Source organism: Microcaecilia unicolor, chromosome 1 (genome assembly GCF_901765095.1).
Source record: "Microcaecilia unicolor chromosome 1, aMicUni1.1, whole genome shotgun sequence".
NCBI lineage: Eukaryota > Metazoa > Chordata > Amphibia > Gymnophiona > Siphonopidae > Microcaecilia > Microcaecilia unicolor.
This window is the reverse complement of record NC_044031.1, coordinates 396,318,486-396,345,922: the sequence shown is the minus strand read 5'-3', so window position 1 is coordinate 396,345,922 and position 27,437 is coordinate 396,318,486. Positions and strand designations below refer to the sequence as shown.

General features: G+C 43.2%; 1 protein-coding gene across 1 annotated transcript in view; it reads left to right on the top strand.

Moving 5' to 3' along the window:
• Positions 1-6,830: 6,830 nt before the first annotated feature.
• NEDD9 (neural precursor cell expressed, developmentally down-regulated 9) overlaps positions 6,831-27,437 on the top strand; it is a 94,604-nt gene continuing 73,997 nt past the window's right edge. The window contains exon 1 of the mRNA XM_030211034.1: positions 6,831-6,947. Within this exon, the coding sequence (XP_030066894.1) occupies positions 6,936-6,947 (12 nt within the window). The 5' untranslated portion in view covers positions 6,831-6,935. The remainder of the gene's footprint in view (positions 6,948-27,437) is intronic.

Genomic DNA, 27,437 nt, shown 5'->3' with positions numbered 1-27,437 from the left:
AAGAATGAACCACTGCAGGCACCGGGGATGCCTGTAACGACACTGAGGAGTGAAGGGGTTCAGAGACATGAGCGCAGATGCCGGGACACCGCAGAGGAGAGGGGGAAGACAGTAGTGTGGTGCTGCAGCTGGGTGGGCCTGTGCCCACCCAGACCCACCTGTAGCAATGCCACTGACTTAACCCTCCATTGTCTCAGGTACAAACATAGATCACTGTGAACTTTCAAGGGACAGGGAAATATACTGCATCTGATGAGTCAAAATCTATATAATTAAACGTGTAAAAAAAAAAGTCAACATTTTGTACATCTTCAGCAATTCCCAATTTAGCAGGTTTGCATGCAATTTTCATGCCAACCACTCTGTTTAGTGTGATGATTTTACCTCAGACTTTTCTGTGCGAAACCTTTACTGCTAATCTAACTCACAGAAGGGCAGAGGCAGAAAGCTACCACGGGCAGACGTACACAATTAACTGAGAGATCTACATGCACATTACTGACTGCATTGTGTAGAAAGGGGATCAGTGGTAGACATCAGCGTACAGCATACTACAATGTATGTTAATGAGCTTATTAAGTATTCTACCGCAATGCAGAAAAGTACAGAGAAGATTTTAAGGCGAGCACCATGCAAAAAATGTATCACCAGGTCCAGGGTGGCGTGAAGTAGCATCCCTGCAGATAGTGCTGTGTTTTTTAAAATGCATTTGTGAGCATAACATTGCTGCGACGTTTTGAAACAAGAATTAATATCCAGTGCACAATTTCAAGCAAAAAGGTTGTAATATTTTTCTGCACATATGGTGGAATGTTTATGCATATCATTTTGTGCATGAGATATGGTTTTATGCCAATGCCTATATGCAGGTAAGCCTTCAGCATTAGATGTCTGTTTTATTGGGGCATAAATTGATACAACAACATGTGCACTGAACAGCACGTAGATCAAATAGACACTGGCGGAGCCAGAATTATACACAGATCAAAATAAAATTGGCACATATACATAGTAGGTTGTCCTGCTTTGTTTGAGATTGAATCTTCATTAACACATCCCATTCCTCTTAAAGACCTTCCCTATGCCCCCAAATATATTATTCTTTGTCATTCAGATACGTTGGGGCTCGTTTTCAAAAGAGAAAAAAGTCCAAAAAGTGTCATAAAGCTCAATTTGGATGTTTTTCTTTTCAAAACGTCCAAATCAGTATTTTTGGAACCTATTTTGCAGATGTTTATCTATGCAATTGGTATGCAGTACATCCAAATCAAAAAGGGGCATGATTGGGGGGCATTTCAAATGTGGGATTAGGGTGTGCCTAACACTTAGACGTTTTAGAGCCATAATGGAGCAAAACCAAAACATCCAGGACTAAAACTAAGACGTTTTGGTCTAGACCTGTTTTCAGAATGAATAAGGCATAAAAAGTTGCCCTAAATGACCAGATGACCACTGAAGGGAATCAGGGGTGACCACCTAATACCCCCCCAAAATGTGAATAAAAGTATGACTTACCAGCCTCTATGATAGCCTCAGATGCAGTGGCGTAGCAAGGGCGGGGCGGTGGGGGTGGTCCGCCCCGGGTGTCAGCGGGTGGGGCGGTGCTCTGTCGTCTCCTGCCACCACCCTGCCTTTTTAAAAAATCCATGCAGCGACGCAGGCAGCACCTCGCGTCTGCCCTGCGTGTGCTGTGAAGAAGAAAATCGCTTTGCTGGCGTCGGGCCTTCCCTCGCTGTGTTTCGCCCTCTTCTGAGGTAACTTCCTATTTCCTCGAGGGCGGGACAAAGCGAGGGAAGGCCCAACGCCAGCGACGTGATTTTCTTCTTCACACAGCACACGCAGGGCAGACACGAGGCGCTGCCTGCGTCGCTGCATGGATTAAAAAAAAAAGGCAGGGTGGTGGCAGAAGAAGAGGGCTATGTCGGTTCTAAATGGAGGGGCAGGGGGGATGGGGACGGGACCGGCTCGGGGGGGGGGGGAAGCTCAGAGGGGAGAAGGAGATTGGGGAGGGTGGGGGTGCTCAGAGGGCAGAAGGGGATTGGGGAAAGTTGGGGGAGCTCAGAGGGGAGAAGAAGATTGGGGAGGGTGGGGGTGCTCAGAGGAGATTGGGGAGGGGTGGGGGAGTGCTCAGATGGGAGAAGGGGTCTGAAGTTGGACCTGGGGTCTGACAAGGGGGCAGGAGGGAAAATGGGTCCTTGCCTGGGGCAGGTGGGAGAATGGGTCTGGGGCTGAAAAGGGGGGATGCAAGGCATGTGGTGGATGAAGGGGGCTGGAACTGGGGACTGAAAAAGGGGGCAGAGAGAGAGGGGACAGACCCTGGATGGAAGGGAGCACGTGAGGGAGGGCAGACCCTGGATGGATGGGAGAGGGAGGGCGGACGGATTGAAGGGGCAGAGAGAAAGGGCAGATGGTGGGTGGAAGGGGGAGAGAGAAAGAGGTCAGACTGGGGCAAATGGTGGATGGAAGGGGCAGAGATAGAGGGCAGATGTTGATGGAAGGGGGAGGGAGAGATGGCAGACTGGGGCAGATGGTGGATGGAAGGGACAGAAATAGAGGGCAGATGTGGATGGAAGGGAGAGAGAGGGCAGACAGTGGATGGAAGGGAGAGAGAGGGCAGACAGTGGATGGAAGGGACATTAGAGAGGGCAGACACTGGATGGCAGAGAGAGAGAGAGCGAAGACAGATGCTGGATGGAAGGAAGACAGTGAAAAGAAGATGAGGAAAGCAGAAACCAGAGAGAACAAACTGTAAATAAAATATATATTTTTATTTTTTTGCTTTAGGATATAGTATTGTAGCTGTGTTAATAAATGTTTATAAATAGAATATGTAAATAAGGTAATCTTTTTATTGGACTAATTTTAAAACATTTTGACTTAACTTTCAGAGAACAAAACCCCCTTCCTCAGGTCAGGATAGGATACTGTAACAGTACTATACTGTATTGACCTGAGGAAGGAGATTTTGGCCTCTGGAAGCTAAATGTATTAGTCCAATAAAATGGTATTATTTTATTTTCTGTATTTGTTTTATTTCTATTTGTTAATTTGTTAAGTGGTGATTGGTATTTGTTAGTTTTTTCAAATTTACATCTGCTGTCTTTATATTTTGCACAGTACTAGGGGACGTTTTCTGTTTCTGTGGTGTTGCATTGTATGCAGAGTCTGGCATCGGGGGTTCAGTTTAATTTTTGTCTAAATAGAAAGTTTATGATTACTTATTCTATAGTGGATTAGGGTGTATCTGTGTTTGTGAAAAAGACATGGCTTTCAGTTGGCATTGACTGTGCAGGATCGATGATCTGTACTAATCTGTCTGTTTTCGTTTTACAATAGGTGAATTGATGTTCTAGTGCTCACTGTAGTGTTTAAGATGCTTTCCTTTTCCTTGTGTGACTCGTAGAAATGACTGCTTATGGTATGGTAGAATTGCTCTATAGGTCCTGAGTGTTTTGTATTCTCGGTATGCCTAGTACTGGATTTGGGGGGGGGGGGGGGGGTTAAAAAATGACCGGCCCCGGGTGTCAACTACCCTATTTACGTCACTGCTCAAATGTTAAAGTCAGATCTATTAGAGCAGCATGCAGGTCCCTGGAGTAGTGTAGTGGTTGGTGCAGTGCACTATGGAGTGGGGGACTCAGGTCCCTATCTTCCTTTACCTGTCACACTTGTGGTGGAAACTGTGCCCACTTCACCCACAAGGGCTATTGTAGTGGGTACAATGGGGGACAGAGGTGTACATTTTGGAGGGCTGAAGGGAAAAGATAAGGGAGGAAAGGTGAGATGGGCACCTGAGAGCATTTTTATGAAGTGCACAGAAGTGTTCTCTAGGGTGCCCCATTGCTCTCCTGGAATTTCTGGTGGATCAGTCTACTAAAAATGCTGGCTCCTTCTACATCCCAATGGCATGAATCTCTACGTTTTGCACTTATTAATTTTTTTTTAATGGACCAAAAAAAACAAAATGTCCAGAGCACTAAACCTTGTTTGAAACAGTGTTTTTGAAGAAAAAAAAGAAAAAGATAGACGTTTTTCTATTTTCAAAAATGACCTTCTTTCCTATTCAAATTTTGGACTTTTTTGTGTAAAACGTCCAAAGTTGGACTTAGACATCATATCGAAAATGCCCCTCTTTATCCCCCACATTATATGCCATTCACTTATTAGACTCAGCTTTTCCCAACCAGAATTGGTTTGCAGTTAATGCTCAGTTCTAAGCTTGAAATAAACCACAAACCTGTTTTCTGGTCACATTGGTTTAATAAGGGACTATGAAAATTAAACATGTTGTAGATGGTGATTCTTTACTTTCATACTCTCAGCTTATATCTGGTTCCAACTTAGACACTTGCACAGAACCATTACCACAGACTACAATAATATGCATTAAAATGCATGTTACTGCAGTCATTAAGTATTCCGCAGCCAAGCAAAAGAAAAAAAAAGGTTTCTGACACGTTGTTACAGTTACATCTTTTATAGTCCAATGTTTGCCAATAAAGGTTCAAAGCAGATTACAAATAAAGAGCTAGATCATCAATCTAGGATAATTACAGAATATAAATACCAATACAATTCACTTTAAAAACATAAATTCAAACAAGAATATTCCTAATAAGAATTACAAAAATTCAACATCACTATCATGATCAAATTAAGTGCTACTAATACTCTTATCTTAAAAGCATATATTTACAAAATGAAAGTATTTTAATTGCGTTAATGAATACATCATAGTTAAATAGAAACCTAATATCTCTAGGGAAACTAGACCAATTTTTTCCTTGATAAGAAAATAAGGACAAAAATATTTTCCCTTGTGCATGTGCAACAACTTTTCATCAGTTTCGGGTCAGCGTAGAAGAGTTGGTTGAGAGGAGCAGGTGTCTAGCGGCACCCCTTTCTTTCACTCCAACCTGACCACCCGGCCCCAGATTGCATTCTGCAGTGCCCCCCTTCCCCAGGTATTAAAAAGAAGTGGCCTTCGTAGTCTAGTAGCTTTCCTCCGGACCCAACCCCCCTCCTCCAATAGTAAGACCAAACTTGCCCTGGTAGTCCAGGGACCCTCTTCCTTCCACTTCAAAAAAGGTTCCCTTAGTGGCCCTCTCCCTCCCTCCCTCCCTCTACCCAATTCAAAAAAATCCCTGGCAGTCTAGTGGGAACCCCCTAGCCCCCGCTCCTGGTTGCAGCTCCCCTCTTCCCACCCCATACCCTAAACAAGGCAGGAGTGATACCCACTCGCTCCTGCCTCCAGTGCCTTCATCTGCAAAATGGTGGTGCCATGCTCCACATGGTACAAATATGGGATGCATTGCCATTTTGAAGATGATGATGAAGGCAAGAGCAAGTGGACATCGCTCCTGTCTCCTTTATGGGGCCAGAGGGGCCTAGGCAAGGGGTCATAGGGTTGGGAGGGGGATTCCACTAGACTACCAGGGATTTTCTTTTTGAAGTGGATGGAAGGAAGGAGAGAGGGAGGAGTAGCCTAGTGGTTAGTACAGTGAACTTTGATCCTGGGGAGCTGGGTTCAATTCCCACTACAGCTCCTTGTGACTGTGGGCAAGTCACTTAACCCTCCACTGCCCCAAGTACAAAATAAGTACCTGTATATAATATATAAAAAACAGAAAGCAGTATAAAAGTCCCATTACCCTTCCTTTCCTACCAGGGAAGTTTTCAAGCCTCAGCTGGGAGAGAGACTGGCTGTGGCAGACTGTGGTCAGGGCCCCTGGACAGCAAAGGTCATTGGGGACCCCCACCACCACCCTCCCCTGCCCTACCCCAAAGGACCTGGTGGTCTAGTGGCTTCTTCAGGGGGCAGGAAAGAACCCCATTCTTTCCTGCCCACCATCACTACTGTGCATGGTGGCAGCAAGTGTTTTTCAAAATGGCTGCCGAGACTTACTGCAGTAGCACCGGTGCCACGGCCATGTAGAGTAGCGGCAGCAGACAGGAAAAAGTGGGATTCTTTCCTGCCCCTGCAGACCCCTCAAGGTAGGACCGGGGAGGGCTGCAATGTACTGTAGCGGTGGCAGGCAGCTGGGCAGAGCCTCTGCCCCCTAGAGTGTCTGGGCCCTCATGCACTGCATGATTGTCCGAATGGCCAGTCCACCTCTGGAGGTTGGTCTTGTTGGGGGTGAGACATGTACTGGGTTGGGGGAGGCTTATTAGGGCATTGGGTTGAGGGTAGGGGGCAGTGCAAATGTCATGGCATGGGTATGTGTGGTTTAATGTCACCCTTCATGTCAGTGCCTGAGCCAATCACTGCTCAGGCACTTAAAGGAAAAGGACATTTAGCAATGAGCTATGGATTACTGCCGCAGTTTTAATGTTAGAGTGTGGGTTCTAACCATGAGGTTTTCTGCATGGCCCCCTCAGTAATTTCAGGGTGGTTCCACCACTCAGCTATCAGCTACTGTTTGGTTAGCCATTATGCATCTGCTCCTTGATGTGGAGCCCCTGAGGTGAACGGCTTTGAAATTAAGCAGGTTTATGGAAAAGTCGCTAGTTCACAGGAAGCAGGGCTGTCAGAACGAGTTTTGGAAAAAGCTGCCTTCAAAAGCCCAACCTAGTGGATTAAAAATTAAAGTTAATCGTGAATTCGCTCTTTTTTTTTTTTTTTTTTTATATACCCTCAGGTAGAAACACCGTGTTGAGTTTAACTCTCTATTGGAAAGCCTTTTATCCCCCCCCCCCCCCGACGTTCGAAAGAAGGCGGGTTTAAAGGTAGTTTATGTGGGCGTTTTGAGCCAATGGCGTGAAGGTATGCAAATGAACTCTCTTCTCCGACTGCAGGGAGGAAACGAAGAAACTGAGATGTATTCAGTGGCAGTCGGAGCTCGGAGGCACCGTTTGGGAAAATCATTTCCCTTAATGAAGCATCCATGTGTGCTCTGTAGGTTTTAAGGATACTCATCCGGTGGAAGCCTGCAACTATGAAATACAAGGTAAGGAGAGGCGCCCTCTCTCTGCTCTTTCTTTTCAAGAGAGACTAGACACTTCTGTGAAGAAACTCTTGTCACTCTGCTTTCTGGTGTTACACTGGCAGCTCTTGCAGTAGTATTGTGTCTGGTGACCAAACTCTGGTCACTTCAATGCAGGATAGAGATGGTGGTTTCAAAGGGAGTGTGCCATTTCCCGTTATATTGATCAGATTTGTGCTTGTTGAGCAGACTAGCTGGAAACCTGTTGATGGCAGTGAATCGTGTGTGATCCATGTACCCCAGTTATATAATTCAGGGGCATGCTTGCTTCGATATTTTCTCTTTGACCTTGATAGAATATTAACCAGCAGCTTGCGATAGTGTCGGTGCGCTTTTCATTGTATGCTGGTGACCTGATCAGCACTTTTGTACTATACACCCTTGTTGATTTTAAATGTGAAAATAAACGAAAAAAATCGTGCCGTATTGTCAGAAGGTATTTTGTGTAGGATTATTTATTCAGATATGGTACGGATACAGAATAAACTCAGGAAAGATTTTAAATAGCAGAGTGTTGTAAAAGTTACTCAGCTATTATTTGCACCAAGAAGTTTAGTTTTTCTTTTTTTTGGGGGGGGGGGGGTATATTTTTTTAAGTTCAAATGTTTTTATTGAAGATTTTTCAATTTGCAATACAAAATGCATAATATACAAACATTGATGGAAGAAACAATGTACAGAGTATAAAATAAGTAATAGTAATAGAACTACTGAACTTAAGACAGGATTCTGTGTCACAACCAGAGTAAGTGAAAATTTTGAGGAGATTAATTCTCTGGTATAAAATACAACGTTGCAGCATTTAGTCTAGAATGTTATGATGAACGTTTAAGGTATAAATCAGTTGGTTTCCATGTATGAGATAGAGTTATGTTTATTGGTTCTCATATTTACCAGTAAGACTTACTTTCTTCCACCAAAAGGTACTATTCAACATGGATGAATTTTTCCAGTTACCTAAAATAGTTTGCATAGCTGTGGCGATGAGAATAACAAAATGTCTACTTTTGTCCTTATTTAGGTCAAGGTGAGGGTGGGAAGACCTAAGGACCATTAAACTAGCTTGTGTTCTAGTATATCATTAATATATTGCCAGACCTGAGACCAGAAGTGCTGAACCATTGGACATTCACAAATCATATGTACAGGGCCAGTTTTGGACATGATTTGGCTAGGGCAGAAATTAAGGAGGGGTCTCCTCATCCCCCCCCCCTCCCCACCTGCATTGCTACTGCGTGGTCCGGGCATCTCTTCCCCTTCTCCCCACCACGGTACATCTCCTGCCCTTTCCCCTCACCTTGCAGTCTTCCTTAAAAGTTTTATTTCTCTTCTCAGAGGGGCCCCTGATGTGGCAGCCATCCTCACAAGCTGTCTCCGGCTCTCCTGAAGCTTTTCCTTTATGCTGCGATCTGCCCAGGTGGAAACAGGAAATTGCATCAGAGGGGGGCGGAGCGCAGCAGAGAGGGAAAGCTTCTGGGCAGCCGCAGCAGCTTGTGGGAATGGCTGCCACGCTGGGGCCCATCTGAGAAGGGAAATCAAATCTTAAAGAAGGTTAGGAAGGGAGGAGACGGACTGTGGTGGGGAAAAGGGGAAGAGATACCTGGACCGTGGGGCCCCCTGGAGCTGTGGGGCCTAGGGCAGCTGCCCTGTTTGACCCCCCCCCCCCCCATAACATCGGCCCTGCATATATATCAATGTTGAGAAGGGATATTTTTATTTGAGATAATGTGTCAGACTATCATCTAAGTCAGGGGTTCCAACCTTGGTCCTCGAGGGCCAGAATCCAGTCAAGTTTTCAGGATTTCCTCAATGAATTTGCATGAGATCTACTTGTATGCACTGCCACCATTGTATGCAAATAGACCTCGTGTATATTCATAGTGGAAATCTTGAAAACCTGACCTGGCGAGGGCTGAGGTTGGATACCCTGGTCTAAGTTCTATAAAAAGGTTTTTTGTTTTTTTTACCTGGTGTTATAGACATGTTATTTTCCAGGATTATTTAGCTCAGAATTATGAAAGAAAAAGGGCTACCAGTAAGCTGCAGGTGTGTTTTTACACCTTCAGCTGTAATTAACAGTGATCAGAAATCCAGGGCTGCATCTGCTTTATGAACGTTTTCTTCTCGTCTGTGCCTCTGGAGAGAACTCTTCAAACAACAGGTCCTAATATTTCTGGATGTAGGAAGCCCAGTATAGGTTGGCCCTTTACTCACAAAGGGGCCCTTTTACAAAGCTACGGCAAAATGTGACCCTAGCGCACCCTTACGTGAGTCTTTCATGCATGGTAAGGCCACTGTATGCCATAGCTGGAAAATGGCTGATTTTCTATTTTACACAGTAATGGCCATGCGCTAATGTACCATTAGCATTCGGGCCCTTACTGCCACCCATTTTGTAGGTGGAAAGGGCTCATACGCTAATCAGTTAGCACGCAGTAATGAGGCTGCACTAACCCCCCCCCCCCCCCCATCCCTTTTACAAAGCCACGCTAGCAGCTGCCGGTGCAATAATGCCAACACAGCCCAGTGAATGGGCAGTGTCGGCATTACCGCGCAACAGCCGCTAGCATGGATTTTGTAAAAAGAGGGGGGTAACCGATTAACGCGAACACACTCCTTTGGCCAAAGCATAAAATTTCTTTTTTAGTGTGTGGATAGCACGCACACCACAGTAAGCCCTTTTAAGCTGCGGTAAGCACTTGCTAGTGTTTACCGCAGCTTTGTAAAAGGACCCCAAAATATATAAATGCTTTAACCAGAGAGAGTGGACGCAATTCTTTATTAACATTTCATTACCTACTGTGGCCTGGAAAGTATCGAAGTAGTTGGCAATAAACATTCTAAGTTCACTTAATCTCAGCCCAGCAAATAACTTGCAGGGCTGTTCTGTAAACAAGTAAGAAATCTGTTTTTATACGTATTTTCAGTGGAGTTATCCATGTAATTGTGGCTTCTGAGAAGTCAGTGTGGCTTCAAATGGATACTTGTTTGTTTAGTTAGACTTCTTATTTACCCATTGCTTCCTGGACAGATAACTTACTCTGCAGCTGAATGTATAAGCCCTCACCCAACCCTCAAAACTACGCCTCTTTCCCAAACATATAATTTGACTAGATTGTGATTAAAATACCCAAAGCTATACGTTTTATCTGCCACAAATCTTTATAAAAAGGACTTGTACGGTCAGTGGCTATGCCACTGCTAAATAGCTTTGAAACACTGGCCTCGCGTAACTTTTTAGGATTTTCCTTTCCTCTGAATTGCATGTTTGGCTTTTCGTAACTAGACTGTCACAGCATGAAAATTTGGCTCTGACCCATTGTACTGAGTACGGTGGTCGTAGAGAAAAGTGGATTCTCGCTGGGTTGTGAGCCTTTTAAGGGGCAAACACAGGAACTGAGATATTGTATAACAGGAACTGAAGATCTCACAAAATCCCTCCTTTAAATACCATGTAAACACCTTTGGATCATGGCAATCTCCCAAAACTATCATTTTTACTGCCCTGCAGTTACAATGGCTGAGCCTGAAGGCTGTATCCTCTGATCTAAATGCATGCCTTTCAGCTCTCCCCTGCCTATGTGCCCGCCTCCCCAGGAAAAACTTTGAATGTGTGAACTGATCAGATTTACATGAACAACTGCAAGTTGAAAGCATGTGGAACTGAAAAACTTATTCCAGCAGCAGGAATCCTCCCCCCCCCCCCCCCCCCCCCCCCCCCCCGCTCTACCTTGCTCAGTGATGATTCACACTTGTGGTGTAAGATCTCAAAGCTTTGGTTCAAAAGGTGATGTGTAATTTTAGACTGTGGAGAAGGGAAGAACAGAAGAGGACTTAGGTTGGGGGGGGGGGGGGTGCTGAGAGAGAGAGAGAGACTGGTTGGTTAAGCAGTGCGTGCAGACTTTTTCCTGCATAAATCTTCCTCCCAGACATACAGTATGCATTTCCTTAAGCTAGGAAGTTTTAAGTGTTTGCTTAATGCGGTGACTAAACACTCTACAGATTGGACTCTGCTTTCCAGCGCATTTTTTTTATTTTATGGATCAAGGGAAAGGCTGTCTGTGCTGTGCAAATCACTTTTCCTTCATGAAGCCCTTTGTAAAGTTAAAAGTCTGTGCAGTAGAACACTACTGGAGTGTAGTTAAAGATCTTCTGTAATTACGTTTCGAAGCCATGCATGAACAGGAAAATATGCTCGAGCCTGCCAGCCCAGCCGCCGCACACCAACCAGAGAAATGAACTGAAAAATCAAATTGCTGCATTCTACCACAGAATTATAGCCCTTGCTTGGGCTCCTAACATGAGTCATGAGGCAGCTCTTTCCCAAAATGAGTTGTACATTTGGATTAAGGGTAGTGTAGTGTGGTGGTGTATATGTCAAGCAACAGTCTTCCTAATGTGAAAACTAGACTTTTTTTTTTTTTTTTTAAATAATGGGATCTCTCAGTCCTTTAGCAAAACTAACCAGCTGGTAAATGACAAGCAGTCTTAGGGTGGCAGTGCGTAAGTGTGTATTTGGGGGATCTGGAGTGTCCTTCCAGTAGCATAGTAATAATAAAGTAAGCCAAATGGTCCTTGTCTATCTGCCCAGATGCCCTTCTTTACATTTCTAAGGTTAAGAACCTATCCCAGCTGTCAGCCAGACCCGCATTTAGGCACAGTCAACAAAAGCAACCGACTCCTGCTCCATATTTTGAAAAGACACCAGAGCGTTAACAGTATTCCTCCATCCGGGCCTGCCTTGGTTTTCCTACAGCTGCCCCGGCACCAGTAACAGAGATCTCAAAATAAAAATTCTTCAGTGTGAGGTCTGGTAATGGGAAACTCAGGCAGGAGGTGAGGGGGGTAGGGGTGCCGTCACAGGGCCTGTCAGAGCTGAAGGCAGGCAGACCTTGCACTGAATTGTTACTTTGAGCCCTCTGCTACTCCCTCCAGGGCAGCTATGAGAAAGCGAGGAGGACACATGAAGTTCAGGGGGTACCATCATGGGGAGGACTAGACAATGGCAGTTGGGGAAGATAGGCGATTCCCCTGGCCTATGCTTATGAGAACTTAAAAATTGAAATCTGGCTGCCTATATTGTCCTAGCTCAGGCCTTTACACATGGGGGAGGGAGGGGGAAAGGGGTGGCTTTTAATAAAGCGTAGTAAAGTTTTGCAGTAACCTTGCACAAATTACCCAGATTACTCTGTGGTGTGGACAGTGTAGTGCAGTTAACACAGAAGTGGAGGAGGGGCCTAGTGGTTAGGGTGGTGGACTTTGGTCCTGAGAAACTGAGTTCAGTTCCCACTTCAGGCACAGGCAGCTCTTTGTGACTCTGGGCAAGTCACTTAACCCTCCATTGCCCCATGTAAGCCGCATTGAGCCTGCCATGAGTGGGAAAGCAGGGGGTACAAATGTGACAAAAATAAAATAGTACATTTTGCCTGTGTTACTGCACTGCAAATATCACAGATGCACTTAATGCTACCTATTGATTGGCATTAAATGTTCTGTGTTATCTTGCTATTGACAAGTGTATCCAATATGCACTTGTCAATAGCAAGGCACAGTCCACATCTATTACCCCACTCTACAGGTAGTTCTGTAAAATGGGCTGTAACATAACACGTATGCTTCAGTCATGTGTGTAAATGTTTAGAATACTGGCATATATGTGTGAATGTGTGCACACATGCACATATACAGGAAAATCCCACAATGTTGGTAGTTGGTAGGCTGTTCTCCCATGGTGCTTTTCCCCCTGCCTACTGGGTCAGAGTGTGTCCAGTTTTGTTTCCGGTAGTCCATGAGGTAGTGGCCATTTTTGTAAGCCAGTTTTAGATCCCTTCCATGTGTTAGCCACGTTAGATAACTTAGTTCTTACCTTGAATGTGGCTGAAAGTGGGCATTGTACAGCATTCTGCCAGCTCGGACCTACTGCTAATCTCAGAACCAGAGAGACTCGTTGCCAGTGGGGCACAACCTCTGATCTGCAGTTAACTGTGAGTAAACGTGCTTATTCCAATAAAGGACGTTTTCGGAGAGATTAGTCTTCAGGTATAAACTGGTGTGCCAAGGTTATACAGCAGTAACAAGTCTTAGAGGCCTGCATGTATGCAGGTCCCTGGAGCACTTTTAGTGGGTACCACAGTGCACTTCAGGCAGGCGGACCCAGGCCCATCCCCCCCCTACCTGTAACACTTTTGCTGGTAAATGGGAGGCCTCCAAAACCCACTGTACCCACATGTAGGTGCCCCCTTCACCCCTAAGAGCTATGGTAGTGTTGTACATTTGTGAGTAGTGGGTTTTGGGGGAGGGGGGTTGGGAGCTCAGCAACCGTGGTAAGGGAGCTATGCATGTGGGAGCTTTTTCTGAAGTCCATCGCACTGACGTAGGGTGCCCAGTTGGTGTCCTGGCATGTCAGGAGGGCCAGTGTACTACGAATCCTGGCCCCTCCCACGACCAAATGGCTCGGATTAGGACGTTTTTGAGCTGGGCATTTTTTGTTTCCATTATCGCTAAAAAAAACAAACGTCCATTTTTTCGAAAATACAGTTCGGTCCGCCCCTTCACGGACCTGTTCTCGGACATAAACGCCCATGGAGATAGGTGTTTGCGTTCGATTATGCCCCTCCACGTGTCAAACAAAAATCTGCAAGAGCGGAGAACTCAACAGTCCCACGAGGATAAACAGGCAAAAGGAAAAAGTGGGCGATAAACCACAGTTTCCAGAGACGAGAGAGACAATCTTCCAATAAAAAATCTTTATTTGGTAAAAGACTTGACACAACGCTGTGTTTCGGTTGTAAGACCTGCCTCAGGAGTCTCTATATTAAAGGTAATGGACTCCAGAATCCAGATGTGCGCGTGCTTTCTGGTAAATCGGGTGAAAATGTCTTGAAAAATACCTTTGATGGTAGCCAATGAGTGCCTTCGGCCAAAACACAGCGTTGTGTCGAGTCTTTTACCAAATAAAGATTTCTTAATCTCAAGATTGTGTCTCTCGTCTCTGGAAACCATGGTCCATCACCCATTTATAGGTGCTTGTGTATAAATCATAGGCACATATTTCACTTGTTACGCTAGTATTTTATAACAATGTAAGTTCCTACTGGGTCTGTATGTAGTCACTCTGTCATAGAATTACCCCTTTAATACAGGAATTAGCTCATGCTAAGTGTTAGTTAAGTTCCCATGTTACCAGTTAGCACACACTAATTCCCACATTGTTTGATGCACGTTAGTCAAAGGCCCCCTTAACTGCCTTTACCCTTGCATATAGGATATCTCCCAGTTTTCAGCCATATAAATTTGACCACATGTATGAGGTTGCTCCTTCATCTTCACTCAAAATCCTCAAGAGCCGCCAACAAGTTAGGGTTTCAGCATATCATTACTAAACATGCATGACAGGATTGCATACAGTGGAGATAATAGGCCTGCAAATCTCCTTCATGCATATTCAATAGCATATCTTGCCAAACTGGACCTGGACAACTCCTGAGGCTTGGAGTGAAGACCAAAGCTTTATGTCCTGCCAGGAAAGCCTACTGCTCGTAAGAATTGCTATACCAGGTCAAACCAAAGGTCCATTAGGCCCAGTATCCAGTTTCTAACAGTGGCCAATCCAGGTCAAATAGCTGATGGAATCCAGCTATATTGTGGGATCCTATGCTGCTTATCCCCAAGTCTGCCGTAATAATGATTTATGGACTTTTCCTCCAGGAATCTGTCCAAAACTTTAAAAAACTTACCTATACTAATTTCTACCACATCCTCTAGCAACAAGTTTCGGAGCTTAATTATGCATTGAGTGATAAACTAATTGTCTGCTATTTAAGTGTACTACTGTTAGTCATCTCCCCTCCCCCCACAGTCAAAGTCCCCTTAGTTTATAGAAAAACTTGGAAAAAAGGACCTCAGTGTAATGAAGAGCCCGCTAAACTTGAGGCCTTCACCATCATAGATCCTAAAAAAACTCCATTTGTCTAAATGACTCTATTTAAATATTATAAAATGTTATCATCAATTTTCACTTGCTTTTAATTATCTTTTTTATGAATATTTTAAACTTTTCAACAGTCATTAAACAAAACTAATAGTCATAAAGATTCCTTACAAGATAAATGAAAACAGTGGTATCCAAATGATAATATCCTGCACCGTAATATTATTCCACTAACTGGTGAATTATTTATTTATTTGTTGCATTTGTATCCCACATTTCCCGCCTATTTACATGAGCACGCAGTTCTGGAACGTGCTGCTGCGTGGCCTGAAAACGATCTGCGAACAAACCAACTTCCGCAAATTATTGAAAACACATCTTTTTGAGAAAATCTACGGAAAGAACCAAAACACATAAAATCCACACGCACTGTTCAGCAATACATCAACACATCCACTTATGAATTCTCTATCCTGAAACCTCACCACACTCATACCTCTACTCACAAAAAAAAAAAAAATGTATATCATATGTTTTCTGTTATGATATATTGCCCCTAGCTCCTCGTTGTTTCCTTCCAATGTTTCAACGTTCTTTTCCATTGATATATTCCTTAACGATACTTTGATTTTGTCTCGTATAACTCTTCACAATGTAATCCATAACCGAATTGTAACAAAATGTATTTCCATCATTCATAATGTATTGTAAGCCACACTGAGCCCGCAAAAAGGTGGGAAAATGTGGGATACAAATGCAATAAAATAAATAAATAAATAAATATTTGTTTAATAGTCTGCCATCTTCTGCTGAGATTCAATACATCGTCCTGACAGGGAAACCTTGTTTCACCCTTCAGGGCTGCTTCAGGGGACAAAATCTAAGAAGGCACACAAAATAAATACAGCAGTTTCAAAACAAAATAAAGCAGAACATTAGCTCTCAAAAATAAAAGAACTCACCTTTTCAAACAGGACCTGCAGTCTATCTAATGGTTCAATAAAGACAGTTTGACATCCCTTGCCACCTCCCCTTATATCGGTTCTAACTCGCATGAGATTTCACAAAATATCTTGGCATCTTTAAAAAAATATATACTGGTATCTTAGAAAAGCACAAATGGCAGAGAATGCTTAATGTTTATTAATAATGTATAAAAACACACCCTAAATCCCCAGATCCAAACTAGATATTTCACATGTGAAGAACCTCAAAAGATCCTTCCAGACAAATTTTTTTTATTTAAATAAGGCTTGCCATTCAGAATGGCACTATTCAGTCCAACTTAAAAATCCAGTGTTGCTCACGCTGCCAGAGAATCTTTAGATTTCCCTTGGCAAAGTTATGCACTAACCACTAGGCTACTCCCTGGAGGAGTAGCCTAGTGGTTAGTGCAGTGGACTTTGATCCTGGGGAACTGAGTTCAATTCCCACTGCAGCTCCTTGTGACTCTGGGCAAGTCACTTAACCCTCCATTGCCCCTGGTACAAATTAAGTACCTGAATATATGTAAACCACTTTGAATGTAGTTGCAAAAAACCTCAGAAAGGCGGTATATCAAGTCCCATTTCCCTTTCCCTCCCTTTTGAAGAGTATAGTGATTGACCAGCAGCGTGGTTATTTTATACATATTAAAACAATGTCTTTGTTCAATCACTCGGGTCTTAAAACTTTGTGAGGTATGACCAACGTATAACAGGTTACAAGGACAGCGTATAGCATAAATCACCGACTTTGTACTTACATGAAGTAAAACGATCTTCTTATCAAATGGATTAACAAATTAATTCATTTCATTTCAGGTATTTATATACCACTTGGACCCAAGCGGTTTAGAGTTTCATTTTACAGGTATTGGGACTGTCTCTAGTAGGCTTACAATCTAAGTCGTACATTGTACTACTGTTGTACCTGGGGCAGTGGAGGTTAAGTGACTTGCCCAGGGTTACACGGAGCTACAGAGGGAACTGAACTTGATTCCCCAGGCTCTCAACAATTGCTGACCATCAAACAGCAGCGGGAATCAAATCCAGTTCCCCCAGGTCTACAACCCGCTACACTAACCATTAAGCCACTCCTCCTTGAGTTCTTCAGTAAAAGGGCAAATAGAACAGTTTAAGCATCTAAAATGACAAACCTCAAAAGAGGCTGCCACTTCCTTGACAATTTCCAGGGATTTGACTTTAGAAGGACACAATATTTCTTGTAAATTTCTCTGCCGGCTATAAGTGATCATAACCTCAGTCTACCAAAAGCAAGAGTGTAATTGTAAGATTCTCCAATGCTTACGTATAATTTGTGCTGTATATCAAGAATGCTGGTTATATTGTAAAACACAAGTCAACATATTTTTATCTTCTAAATGCATGGTCTGCTGTAACAACATGTCTATCATTATAAGGAGCACGAGTATATGCCTTCTTAACAATACGGGCAGGATATCCTTGATGCAATGACTTCTCGTTCAGTTCCTTAGCTTTTTTCTATTCTCTCCATTTTGAATAGATCCTTCTATAGCATAAAAATTGTGAGAAAGGAAGACTATTCTATAGATGGATTGAGAGCTATCATAACGTAAAAAAGTATGGTCTATTGGAAAACCTGTAATATGAAACAAACCATTAGCTGTATATATGACAACAAATCCAAAAATGTAATTCGATGTTGATCATATTGTAAATCAAACTTTATATTAGGATGACAGGAATTCAGTTCACAAAGAATTGTTGAAGCTGCATCTCTGTGCCTGACCACAGGCAAAATATTTTATCAATGTAATGGACCCACAGTAGTACATATTGAAATCAGCTAGTGGTATAAACCCACGTCTGCTCAAATTATTCCATGAATAAATTTGCCAGAGAGGGAGCAAATGTTGCATCCATGGGAGTTCCAGAAATTTGATGATAGTAAACATTGTCAAACTGAAAATAATTATTAGTAAGAGCTATTTCAATCAAAAGCTTTGAAGGAACCACCATGGAACATGAGTGACTTTCCAAAGTCTAGTAAGTTGTCTCCAACACCTCTCTTTAAGGAATACTAATATATAAAGAATACATATTATTATTAACATTTGTATAGCGCTACCAGGCGCACGCAGCGCTGAACACCTGACATAGAGAGACAGTCCCTGCTCAATAGAGCTTACAATCTAAAAATAATACAGACAGACAAGACAATTAAGGGCGAGGGAGTACTGGGTGAGAAGGAACAAGGGGAGGCCATGGTAACCAAGAATTGAACAGTAGTAGGATCTCTTTCTCTCATCAAAGTGTCAAAAAATGAACCGTGTCCTTCCAATAGGATTTACTTAATGGGGGATAAAGATCGTAAAAACTGGTCCACAAAAATACTGGCCCGTTTAAGCAAAGAACCTCTGGACGATACTGTTGGCCAGCCTGGTGGATTCCTAGGTTCCTGATGGATTTTTGGTATGATACAGAACACAGGAACCGGCACTGTCTATTTTCCTCGCTGGTCTTCACAGAGAAATCCAGATAGACAATTTTGCACTGCTTCTTCCAGATGCATCCCTTCTGTCGCCTCATCTAAGAACTCAACCAGGTTGCTTTGACAGGATCTCCCCCTGGTGAAACTGTGCTGTCTGGAGTCTTGCAGTCTACTTGATTCAAGGCACAGAAGCGCAATACATTTCTTGTAATTGTGTTTCCATAGCTTCACTCACTGCTTTAGTTAGACTGATGGGTCTGTAGTTATCTGTTTCTGTGAGTCATACAAAACATACCAGACATTCTCAGCATCCCTTAGCGGAGATGCAATTCATGTCAAAAATCCCAAGCCATCGGCATTCAACCGTATTTGCCCCTAGTAGGCAAAGCTGGAAATTGAATTTAAAAAAAAAATCCTTTGGTTTCAGAGTCCAGGAACACAAATGATCGCATTGCCTATCCTTTTTCCAGCCACTCAGACTGACGTGCATGCGACCATGAAAAATGAGGCCTGGGTTTTCTAATTTTAGATCTTTTTCCAGAGCTAGAAAGAAATCCAAACAAATAGCTGAGTGATACCTAGCGTTTGTACCACAGGCCTCTGTACAGGAACATATAGGCTTCATTACAAGGCCTGTGTGCCAAAGATAACAGGACCATGTCGCCGGGACGAAATACTACACTTCCAAAACAGCAACACTTGAGAAAAGCTGAAGGATCTAGTCATGTAATGAGAGAGAACTTTTTGTACTTTGCAGAGCAAAACAAAAAGCCCCTCTCTCTTACCGCGCTACATTCCTGCCATCGCCCTGCAGTTGTTAAGGTACACAATGTTCAGTGCAGTTCAATGAGAAGGTAAAAATGTTAGTCTAGAGGGAAAAACACTGCAAAGAAGCAAGGGCAGCTGGGCTTTTATCCATCAGATGACAAATGACCTTCAGAGTATAGTCATCGGTCCCCGTGTATTTCCGGAAGGGCACATATCATGCCTGGATTTATGGATTTTTAACACACTGTAGTGTTGGGCGTGCACAGGCTTTTAGAGCAGCTCCTTTCACACAGAAGGTTTGCACTGTTTGATTCTGTGTTCAAGGAGAAGTTCTCTTTCAGCATTCAGTGAGCTGCAGCAGCACCTCATACATCCCGCAAAGATAAGCTTGAGGTTGAGTGGAAGCTAAATTACGGCGATAGATGAAAACACTTCCCCTGGTGAAATCAGGATTCCAGTAATATCTCTCAGCTTCTCATGCATCTTTTCAGTGTCTGGTACACCTCAGCTTCTACTTCATTCTCTCAGTTTTTTTCTGTTCTTTCTTAAGCGCCCTCTTATCTCAGAATTAAAAAAAGATCTTCAAACCCTTTGTCATTATGAACCCAAGTTGGTTCTTTCCAAAAACTGCCTTAACAAGGCCCAGAAGAAATTGAGCCCACCAACTTGCACTCACAGTAGCTGAGCTGATATGGGTATTCTTGGATAAAGAATGAATCCATTTCTCTTGTATGAAGTAAATGTGTTGCAAAGGGCTAAGGAGGCGATTTTACAAATGGGCGGCTCCATTTAGGTGCCTCGATGCTGCAGGTGAGATCCTATACTATAGGGGCATCTGGAAGTTCAGATTTCATTCTAGAATACTAGTGTAACCCTGTGTTGGAATGCTTAACATTTACACACCCACAGATACACTAGCTTTGGAGGCATAAGTGTAGTCATGTAAATGCACTATTCTATAAGTGTTCCATTCCATTTCCAGCTCTTATATCCCGCTTAAATCCAACTGGCGGGTTACACTAAGATTCAAATACCAATAGTAGATTTATATATTCAGAAATATTTGTCAAACAATAATGTTTTCAAAGATTCTCTAAACTGAAAATACGAATCAATCCTCCGAATTTGAACAGGAATACTGTTCCATACTTTTAATAGCAATGTAACTGAAAGAGCTATCATGAAAATGCTTAAAGCGAATCCGACTAACAGGTGGAAAACCCAAATTTTAATAAGTAATTGGATCGGGTTGACAAACGAACTGTTGGATAAGTTAACAGAGAGATATATAATCCAAAGGGCAATACCCATAAAAAATCTTATATATATAAGGCAAGCCACCTTAAAATCAACTCAATCCCTTACAGGCAATCGGTTCAAAACCCTCAGCAGTGGGATAGCATGATCACACTTTTTCTGGGGGAAAAAATTAGCCTAGCTGCATAATTCTGCAAGAGCTGCAACCATACCTGAAGAGTCTGATAGATACCAACATACAATAAACTACAAAAATCTATTTGGGGCAAAATAATTGCTTGCACCAATATTCTAAATTGATCAGTAAGAAAAGATGTTCTTATATTGCAGCTTACAAAAAATCCTCTTACTCCAGCTTTTTATCTGATTCTCCATTGTGAATTGTGAATCCAAAACAAAACCAAGAACTCTAGATGAAGTTTCAAATCCCAAACATCGCCCTGTATTGAGCATAAAACTCTTTGGAACATGTGTGTATTAATGTAAGCCCTTGCATTTACAAGCTATGGCCTGGATTCTGTAAATGACACCCAAATTTGGGTACAAAAAAATGCGCGCTGAGCACTATTCTATAAATGGCGTTCTGAGTTGGGTGCAGTATATAGACTAACACATAGTACCAGGATCCACCCTCAACCTTGGATGCAAGAATTTACACCAGCTGAAAACTGGTGTAAATCTTTGCACGTAACTTAGGCGCAGGTCCACTGAATTCTATAATACATTACATGAGATTTATATCCCACACATATCTGCTGAGTTCAGTGTGACTCACAATTAAAGAAAACTGGGCATTCCCAGGAATGAAATTACTCATCGAACAGTCTCAAAAGGAAGAAAAAAAAAAATCAAATAATTACAGTTGGTGGGCCAGGTGTTTCCTGAATAAAAGGTCTTCACTAATTTTTGAAATTTACCATAATTATCTTGGCCTCTTATTACACGTGGGAGCTCATTCCATTGTCCTTCTTTATTGAACACCCTTGACCCACCTATACTCCTCCCATGGCCACGCCCCCTTTTCAGATGCATGCTAAAAGATTTACACGGGCATCTTTATAGAATAGTGCTTAGCAAGATGCATGCCAAAATCCAGTGTTGCCAATTAGTGCCAATAATTGTTAGTGCCCAGTTATCAACTACTAATTGGTTCATTACTGAATAAAATTGTGCACCATATGTAGAATCTGGGAGTATGCCACTTACATGCACCGTTACAGAATAGCTTTGCAATGTAACAGTATTCGGTACACCTACACACACAAGGGGTGCCTTAATTCGGACACCATGTTGTAGAACATTTGTCAAACTGCTATGGAAGGTAACAGCGGGGCCTAGGATTACTGCACTTTAAAAGAACTACAGAGGTCTTTGGCTGAGAGTGAGAAAAGCGTTGACTATTCAACAACTTCAAGATCATAATTGTGGCCTGTATCGAAGAAGAAAGTCGCAGCTGAAGAAAAGTCACAGTGTTTGCAGAGAAACAGGGGATGCTGTACACATGTGAGAGGAAGTTTTGTGGTCTTTATAAAACCAAATTGGAACCCAGCACGCTGTGCTTGGATCTGCCTGTCAAGATATGGTCCTAAGGGAGTCCTGGCCCAGCTATGCTGTCGGGCCTTTTGGGACAAAACAAGAAACTCTGGATTCTTGGTATAGTCTCTCACCAGATTTTCCAAGGGGTTTTGTAATGTTATATTTATGGTGCCCTAAAGCAGAACACAGCAGGTTACAGGCAGGCGCAGTGAATCCCTGCTCTGAACAGTATAAAAACTAAGCTAAGTGCACACTTGAGGTGGGTCTCCTGCCAAAGGTCACAGCATGGGGCTGTGGCAGCAACAGAACTTGAACTTGAGTCTCCTGAGTCCGAGCCCATTGCACTAGCCACTTAAGGCCACCCCCTCCTACATGTCATGTGTAGCCTGGGTCTAAAGTTTGAAAACAGCCCCTAATGACTAGGTGAATCCCTTTTATTCTGACAGTTATTCTATCTACTTTAGTGTCACACTCCCTCAGGGACCATATTATCTAGCCAGTATTTTAGATAGGTGTGGTTGCAGTGTCCCTAGAAGCAGGCTATATTTTGTTCTGTATCTCTGTGGGGGTTTCAGCTGATAATCCTCAAGTTGTATTGCTTGATAGTTGCCTAGGGTTCAGGCCACGTCATCCTCATATGTACAGGTTTGGACCAGGGTCCAGAGGCAGTGATTGTTTCTTTGTGGCTGTGCAGAGCTTCAGTTTTAGGGTACAGGTCTATGTTTGTGTGTGCAGGCCAGAAGGTGTCTCCTGTGGATGAAAATAAGATATTAGGGGTAAAATTGGATGCCCCCTCTTACTTTAGATAAATAAGTTGCATCAGTGCGGAAGAAATGTCAATATTGAATACTAGTAAAAAAGGCCCGTTTCTGAAACCAATGAAATGGGAGCTAGCAAGGGTTTCCTGAGAGTGTGTGTGTTTTACAGAGTGTGTGATAGAGAGAGAGTGAATGTGTGAGTGTGTGTGACAGAGAGAGTTGAGTGGGCGGGACAGTGTATGAGTGAGAATTAGATTTAGTGGCAGGCCCCCCCCCCGTCCCAGTGTTTTTGCATCCCCTCCGTCCCCTGCCCTCCCCATCCCAGTGTTTTTGCACCCCCTCCCTGCCCTCCCAGTGCAAGTGTTTTTCTACCCCCTCCCTCCCCCCCCCCAGTGCCAGTATTTTTGTACCCCCTCCCTCCATCTCCTACCGGTTGCAGTGTTGTTGAATCCCCTCCCTCCCTCCCAGGTCTAGGGGTTTCCAACCCCCTCTCAGGTTTAAGGGTTTCCCACCCCCTCCCTCGCAGTTCTAGGGTGCTCAACCCCCGTTCCTCCCAGTTCTAGGGTCCTCAACCCCCCTTCCTCCCAGTTCCGTGCCACGCGCCCTTTGTGCTGCCTCAGTCAGTGGCGTGGGCTGAGGACATGTGTGTGCCGTCTCCTGCATGGCTGTAGGCGGGGCCCTCGCATGGCTGTGCGGGCGGGGAGGGGAACGGGCACCGGTCTCAGGGCATAGCGTTGTGCGGCTCGCGCTCTTCCTGGGAGCAGAGGATACATACATGAGGTCGTTTCAGTATGTTTGCAAGCAGCGCTGGTGGGCCCTGAGATCGTGTTTCCCGTCGAGGCGAGCGGCGCTGACGGGCCGTTTCATCGAGTCGCTCCATGGAGTGGGTTTGCGAGCGGTGCTGGCGGGCCCTGAGATCGCGTTTCCCGTCGAGGTGAGCGGCGCTGGCGGGCCCTGAGATCGGGTTTTCGAGTCGCTCCGTGGAATGGCCCGAGAGGGGGCGATGATATCCGGTTTGGCCAACAGTGTCTCGGGAAGCGTCGAACTGGGGGGGGGGGGGGTGGAGAATGGAAGAGGCGACCTTGGGGGGGGGTGGAGAGGGGAAGCGGCAAGCTCGTAGGTGGCGCGTGGAGAGGGGAAGCTGCGTCCTTGGGGGGGGGGGGGAGAGAGAGGAGGTGACGAACCTCGGGAGGGTGGAGACTGTGTGGAAAGCGGTGGCCGTTGACAGGTTGCATTTGCCACTTGTTTAGTTCTTACTATTTTTCCTGGCGTTGATTCGCTAGAATGTTGCTGATGTAGCTATTAGGTGGACGGGTGTGTGCTTCGGTGGAAGGTGTTGGTGATGACGAACCTCTAACAATCTACACTGATTGGCCCCGACGTCATCACGTTCGACGCGAGGGTGTGACAGAGAGACATGGTCAGTGGAGAGGTTTCACCACCACGAAGTAACGAACCCTTCACGGAAGTGGGTGGAGCTTGGGGGCTTCATTCGAACGTTGGGGTTGCGAATTATGTCCGGATGGGGTGTGGCTGAGGGCGGGTGTATGAGTGAGAATGAGAGTGAGTGGTGCAGACAGGCTACAACAGTACAGGGCTTCAGTGTTTCCCTGCCACACTGTGAGCTTCAGAATTGGAGGTGAGAATTTTTTATATAGATTGACAATGTGAATATTTCCTATTTGCTTCCTTATTTTGAGCAGGCTAAATTGATCTTATTTTTTTTTTATATGCTTGGGTTTTTAAATATTTTTTATGCCATGTGTTGTGCACAGGGTTACCTTGATATTATTTGAGGAAATTGCAATTTACTCCAAAATATAGCTTCCAGAGCAGTCACTGATACTACTTGGTTATGTGGGCATATTACACCATTATAAAAGGACTTCCATTAGTTGCCAGTAGGATGGAGGATAGAATTTGACTTTGACTTTGATTTTTAAGAATGTGAAGGGATTGGCTCCAAAAGATGTCATGGGTCATGTCGGTTTATGTAGACCAGAGTGAACTTTACAGTCATCTGGTCAGGGTCTGTTGGACGTTGCTGGCAGTATTCTTTTAGGAGAAACAAAACTTGTTTTCTTGTGTGTGGGTCCAACTGTATGGAATCATTTTGTCTGAGGATTATAAATAGAAATAAAACAAAACAGAGAGAAGAAAATAAGATGATACCTTTTTTGTTGGACTAACAATACATTTTTTGATTAGCTTTCGAAGGTAACCCTTCTTCTTCGAAAGCTAATCAAAAAATGTATTAAGTTAGTCCAATAAAAAAGGTATCATCTTATTTTCTATATTTTGATTTTCTATTTATTACCTTTAAAAGTGGACTAACATAGCTACCACACCATTTTACATCTGATGATTATAAAAGCCTACAGATATGGTATATTATCATGAAAAGGAAAAAACGTAGTTGTTTGTGGTTGCGTATGGGAAAGGACGGAGTCGTGGGTGCCGTGATAGTGAAGGATGTTGGAGAATTCCAATTTCTCTGCTGTACATTTTTTATTTGTGTGAACTGTTATGAAATTTTATAAGTTAACAGTATAAAAGATGAATGAATGAATCTTCTGTTGTTGCCTGCATTTATTTTTGGTAGAGCCCACCAACAAGAAAACCACTGTTGTCAGGAACCCTGAATTATAAAACTTGCTTTACTAAAAACTTGATTAATTTGTTTTCTCCTGCGTTGGTCTTGGAGACCTTTGCTTCAGCTGTTTGCATACTGGTGCATTTCTCCTCTCAGAAAGAAAACACAGCACCTTACAGAAGACTGATCTTCTGTGAATGATCTCATTTCTAATTGACAGTAGGGCTCTGAGTTTCCAGTACTGGGAGTGGAATATTACTGCCAGAAAGCGTAGCTGGGAAAGAGGTACTTCATGCTAGCCAATATCATTTCAGACAAGGCATGCAAAAAGTGTAAAGTGCAGCCTTTCTCTTTTTTATGTAAAAAAATAAAATAATAATAATAATAATACAAATAAAAATATGATCATACAGAGAGCCTTTGTTTTCAAAGCCTTAGATAACAAAGGAAGGCAGACTACTGGTAATAAAAACCAAGCCCAGTGTTATAGTGGATAGAAACTATTAACGGGTTATCTAGATCAGGGGTTCCAGCTCCAATCTATAGAGTAATCAGTAATCACAATATACTATTATCTTACCTATTTCTTCAGTCAAGTGTAGCTGATGAATGTCATTGAAAAGACTTGAGTTAAATCCATATAAAATTGAGACAAATATGAAAACTATTTTGGGGCACTGATAGATGGGTGGTAAGGATCCTTGATCTAGATCCTAGATTATGCGTGCATATAAGGGGTCTTTTACTAATGATTAACACATGTTATCTGCAGCAGGGCCCATAGGAATAAAATGAGTCCTGTGTCCGATCACATGCATTAATCCTTAGTAAAAGACCCTTACAGCGTCAAAACTATGTATAGGTCATGACTTGTTTATTTGAATGTGTCTTTAATCTGCATAAAAGATGAATTGATAGGCCTATGGGTTAACCAAGACTGACAGCTGTTTTTAATGTGGTAGACAAACCACTGGGCATTCTCACGAATCTAACTCGCTGTCACAGAACTATGTCACAGGCAATCAGCAGTCTCTTTGACCACAGATGTAGATATATATATATATATATATATATATATATATATATATATATATATTAGACGATGTGCAGCTTGATTATTGATGGTTTTCCCCTTTGGCCACAGAAAGGGAAGAAAATCAGGCTCATTGTATCTCCTCTTTTTGACTTAGCACACTATTGTAAGACCAGGAAGAACAGATGGTGAGAATCCATTTTTTTTCCATGATGGCTATCGCCATAGATTTAAATTGTAGGTGTATATTTGGTTACTTTCCTTTCTAAACCTGAGCTTAGTTGTTATGTCAGATTTTGATTTTTACAAGATGACATGCCACCTTGTTGTTACTATGGACGTTCTTGTGGTTGGATCAGTGGCTTTTGTGGCAGCGTGGTTCACCGCCACATGAATAATGCAAGCTAGGCACTTCATGTTCATAATAACATCGTGAAAAATGGCAGAAGATGACCATGCTTTTGGTTGACCAGCTTTGAAAGACTGGATGCATCCTAGAGTGGTGGGCTTGATGCAGGGTTTCTTAACCAGAGAAGAGGTCAAACAGAGTGCCAAGAAGAGTTTTGAAATTTGAGGTAACTAGATTGAGTGAAGACGATTATTAGGCTAGTTACTGACTATATAACTGTATACTGTAATTTTAGCGACATGTTACATAACATGGTAGATGATGGCAGATATAGACCTGTACGGTCCATCCAGGCAGCTCAATAAGATAAACGCATAGCATAAGATACATGTCCTGGCCATTTTCAGTACATAGACCATAGAAGCCTCTCCGGCACTGTCCTTATTCTCCAACTTCTGAAGTTGTCATGAAAGCAGCACTCCAGTCCATCCAAATTTGTCCAGCCAGGTACCTGTGACCTGGATTGGCCATTATTGGAAGCAGGATACTGGGCTAGATGGACCATTGGTCTGACCCAGTATGGCTATTCTTATGTTCTTATGTTATGATCGGGGCACAGACCGTACAAGTCTTCCCAGCACTGGCCTTGTAATACAGCTACTGAAGCTGAATCTGTTCAGCCATGATGTGGGCACAGACTATAGAAGTCTCCCAGCACTAGCTTTGCTTTCCAATTACTGGTGTTGCCATTTAATCACTGCTAAGCTTCTATGGATC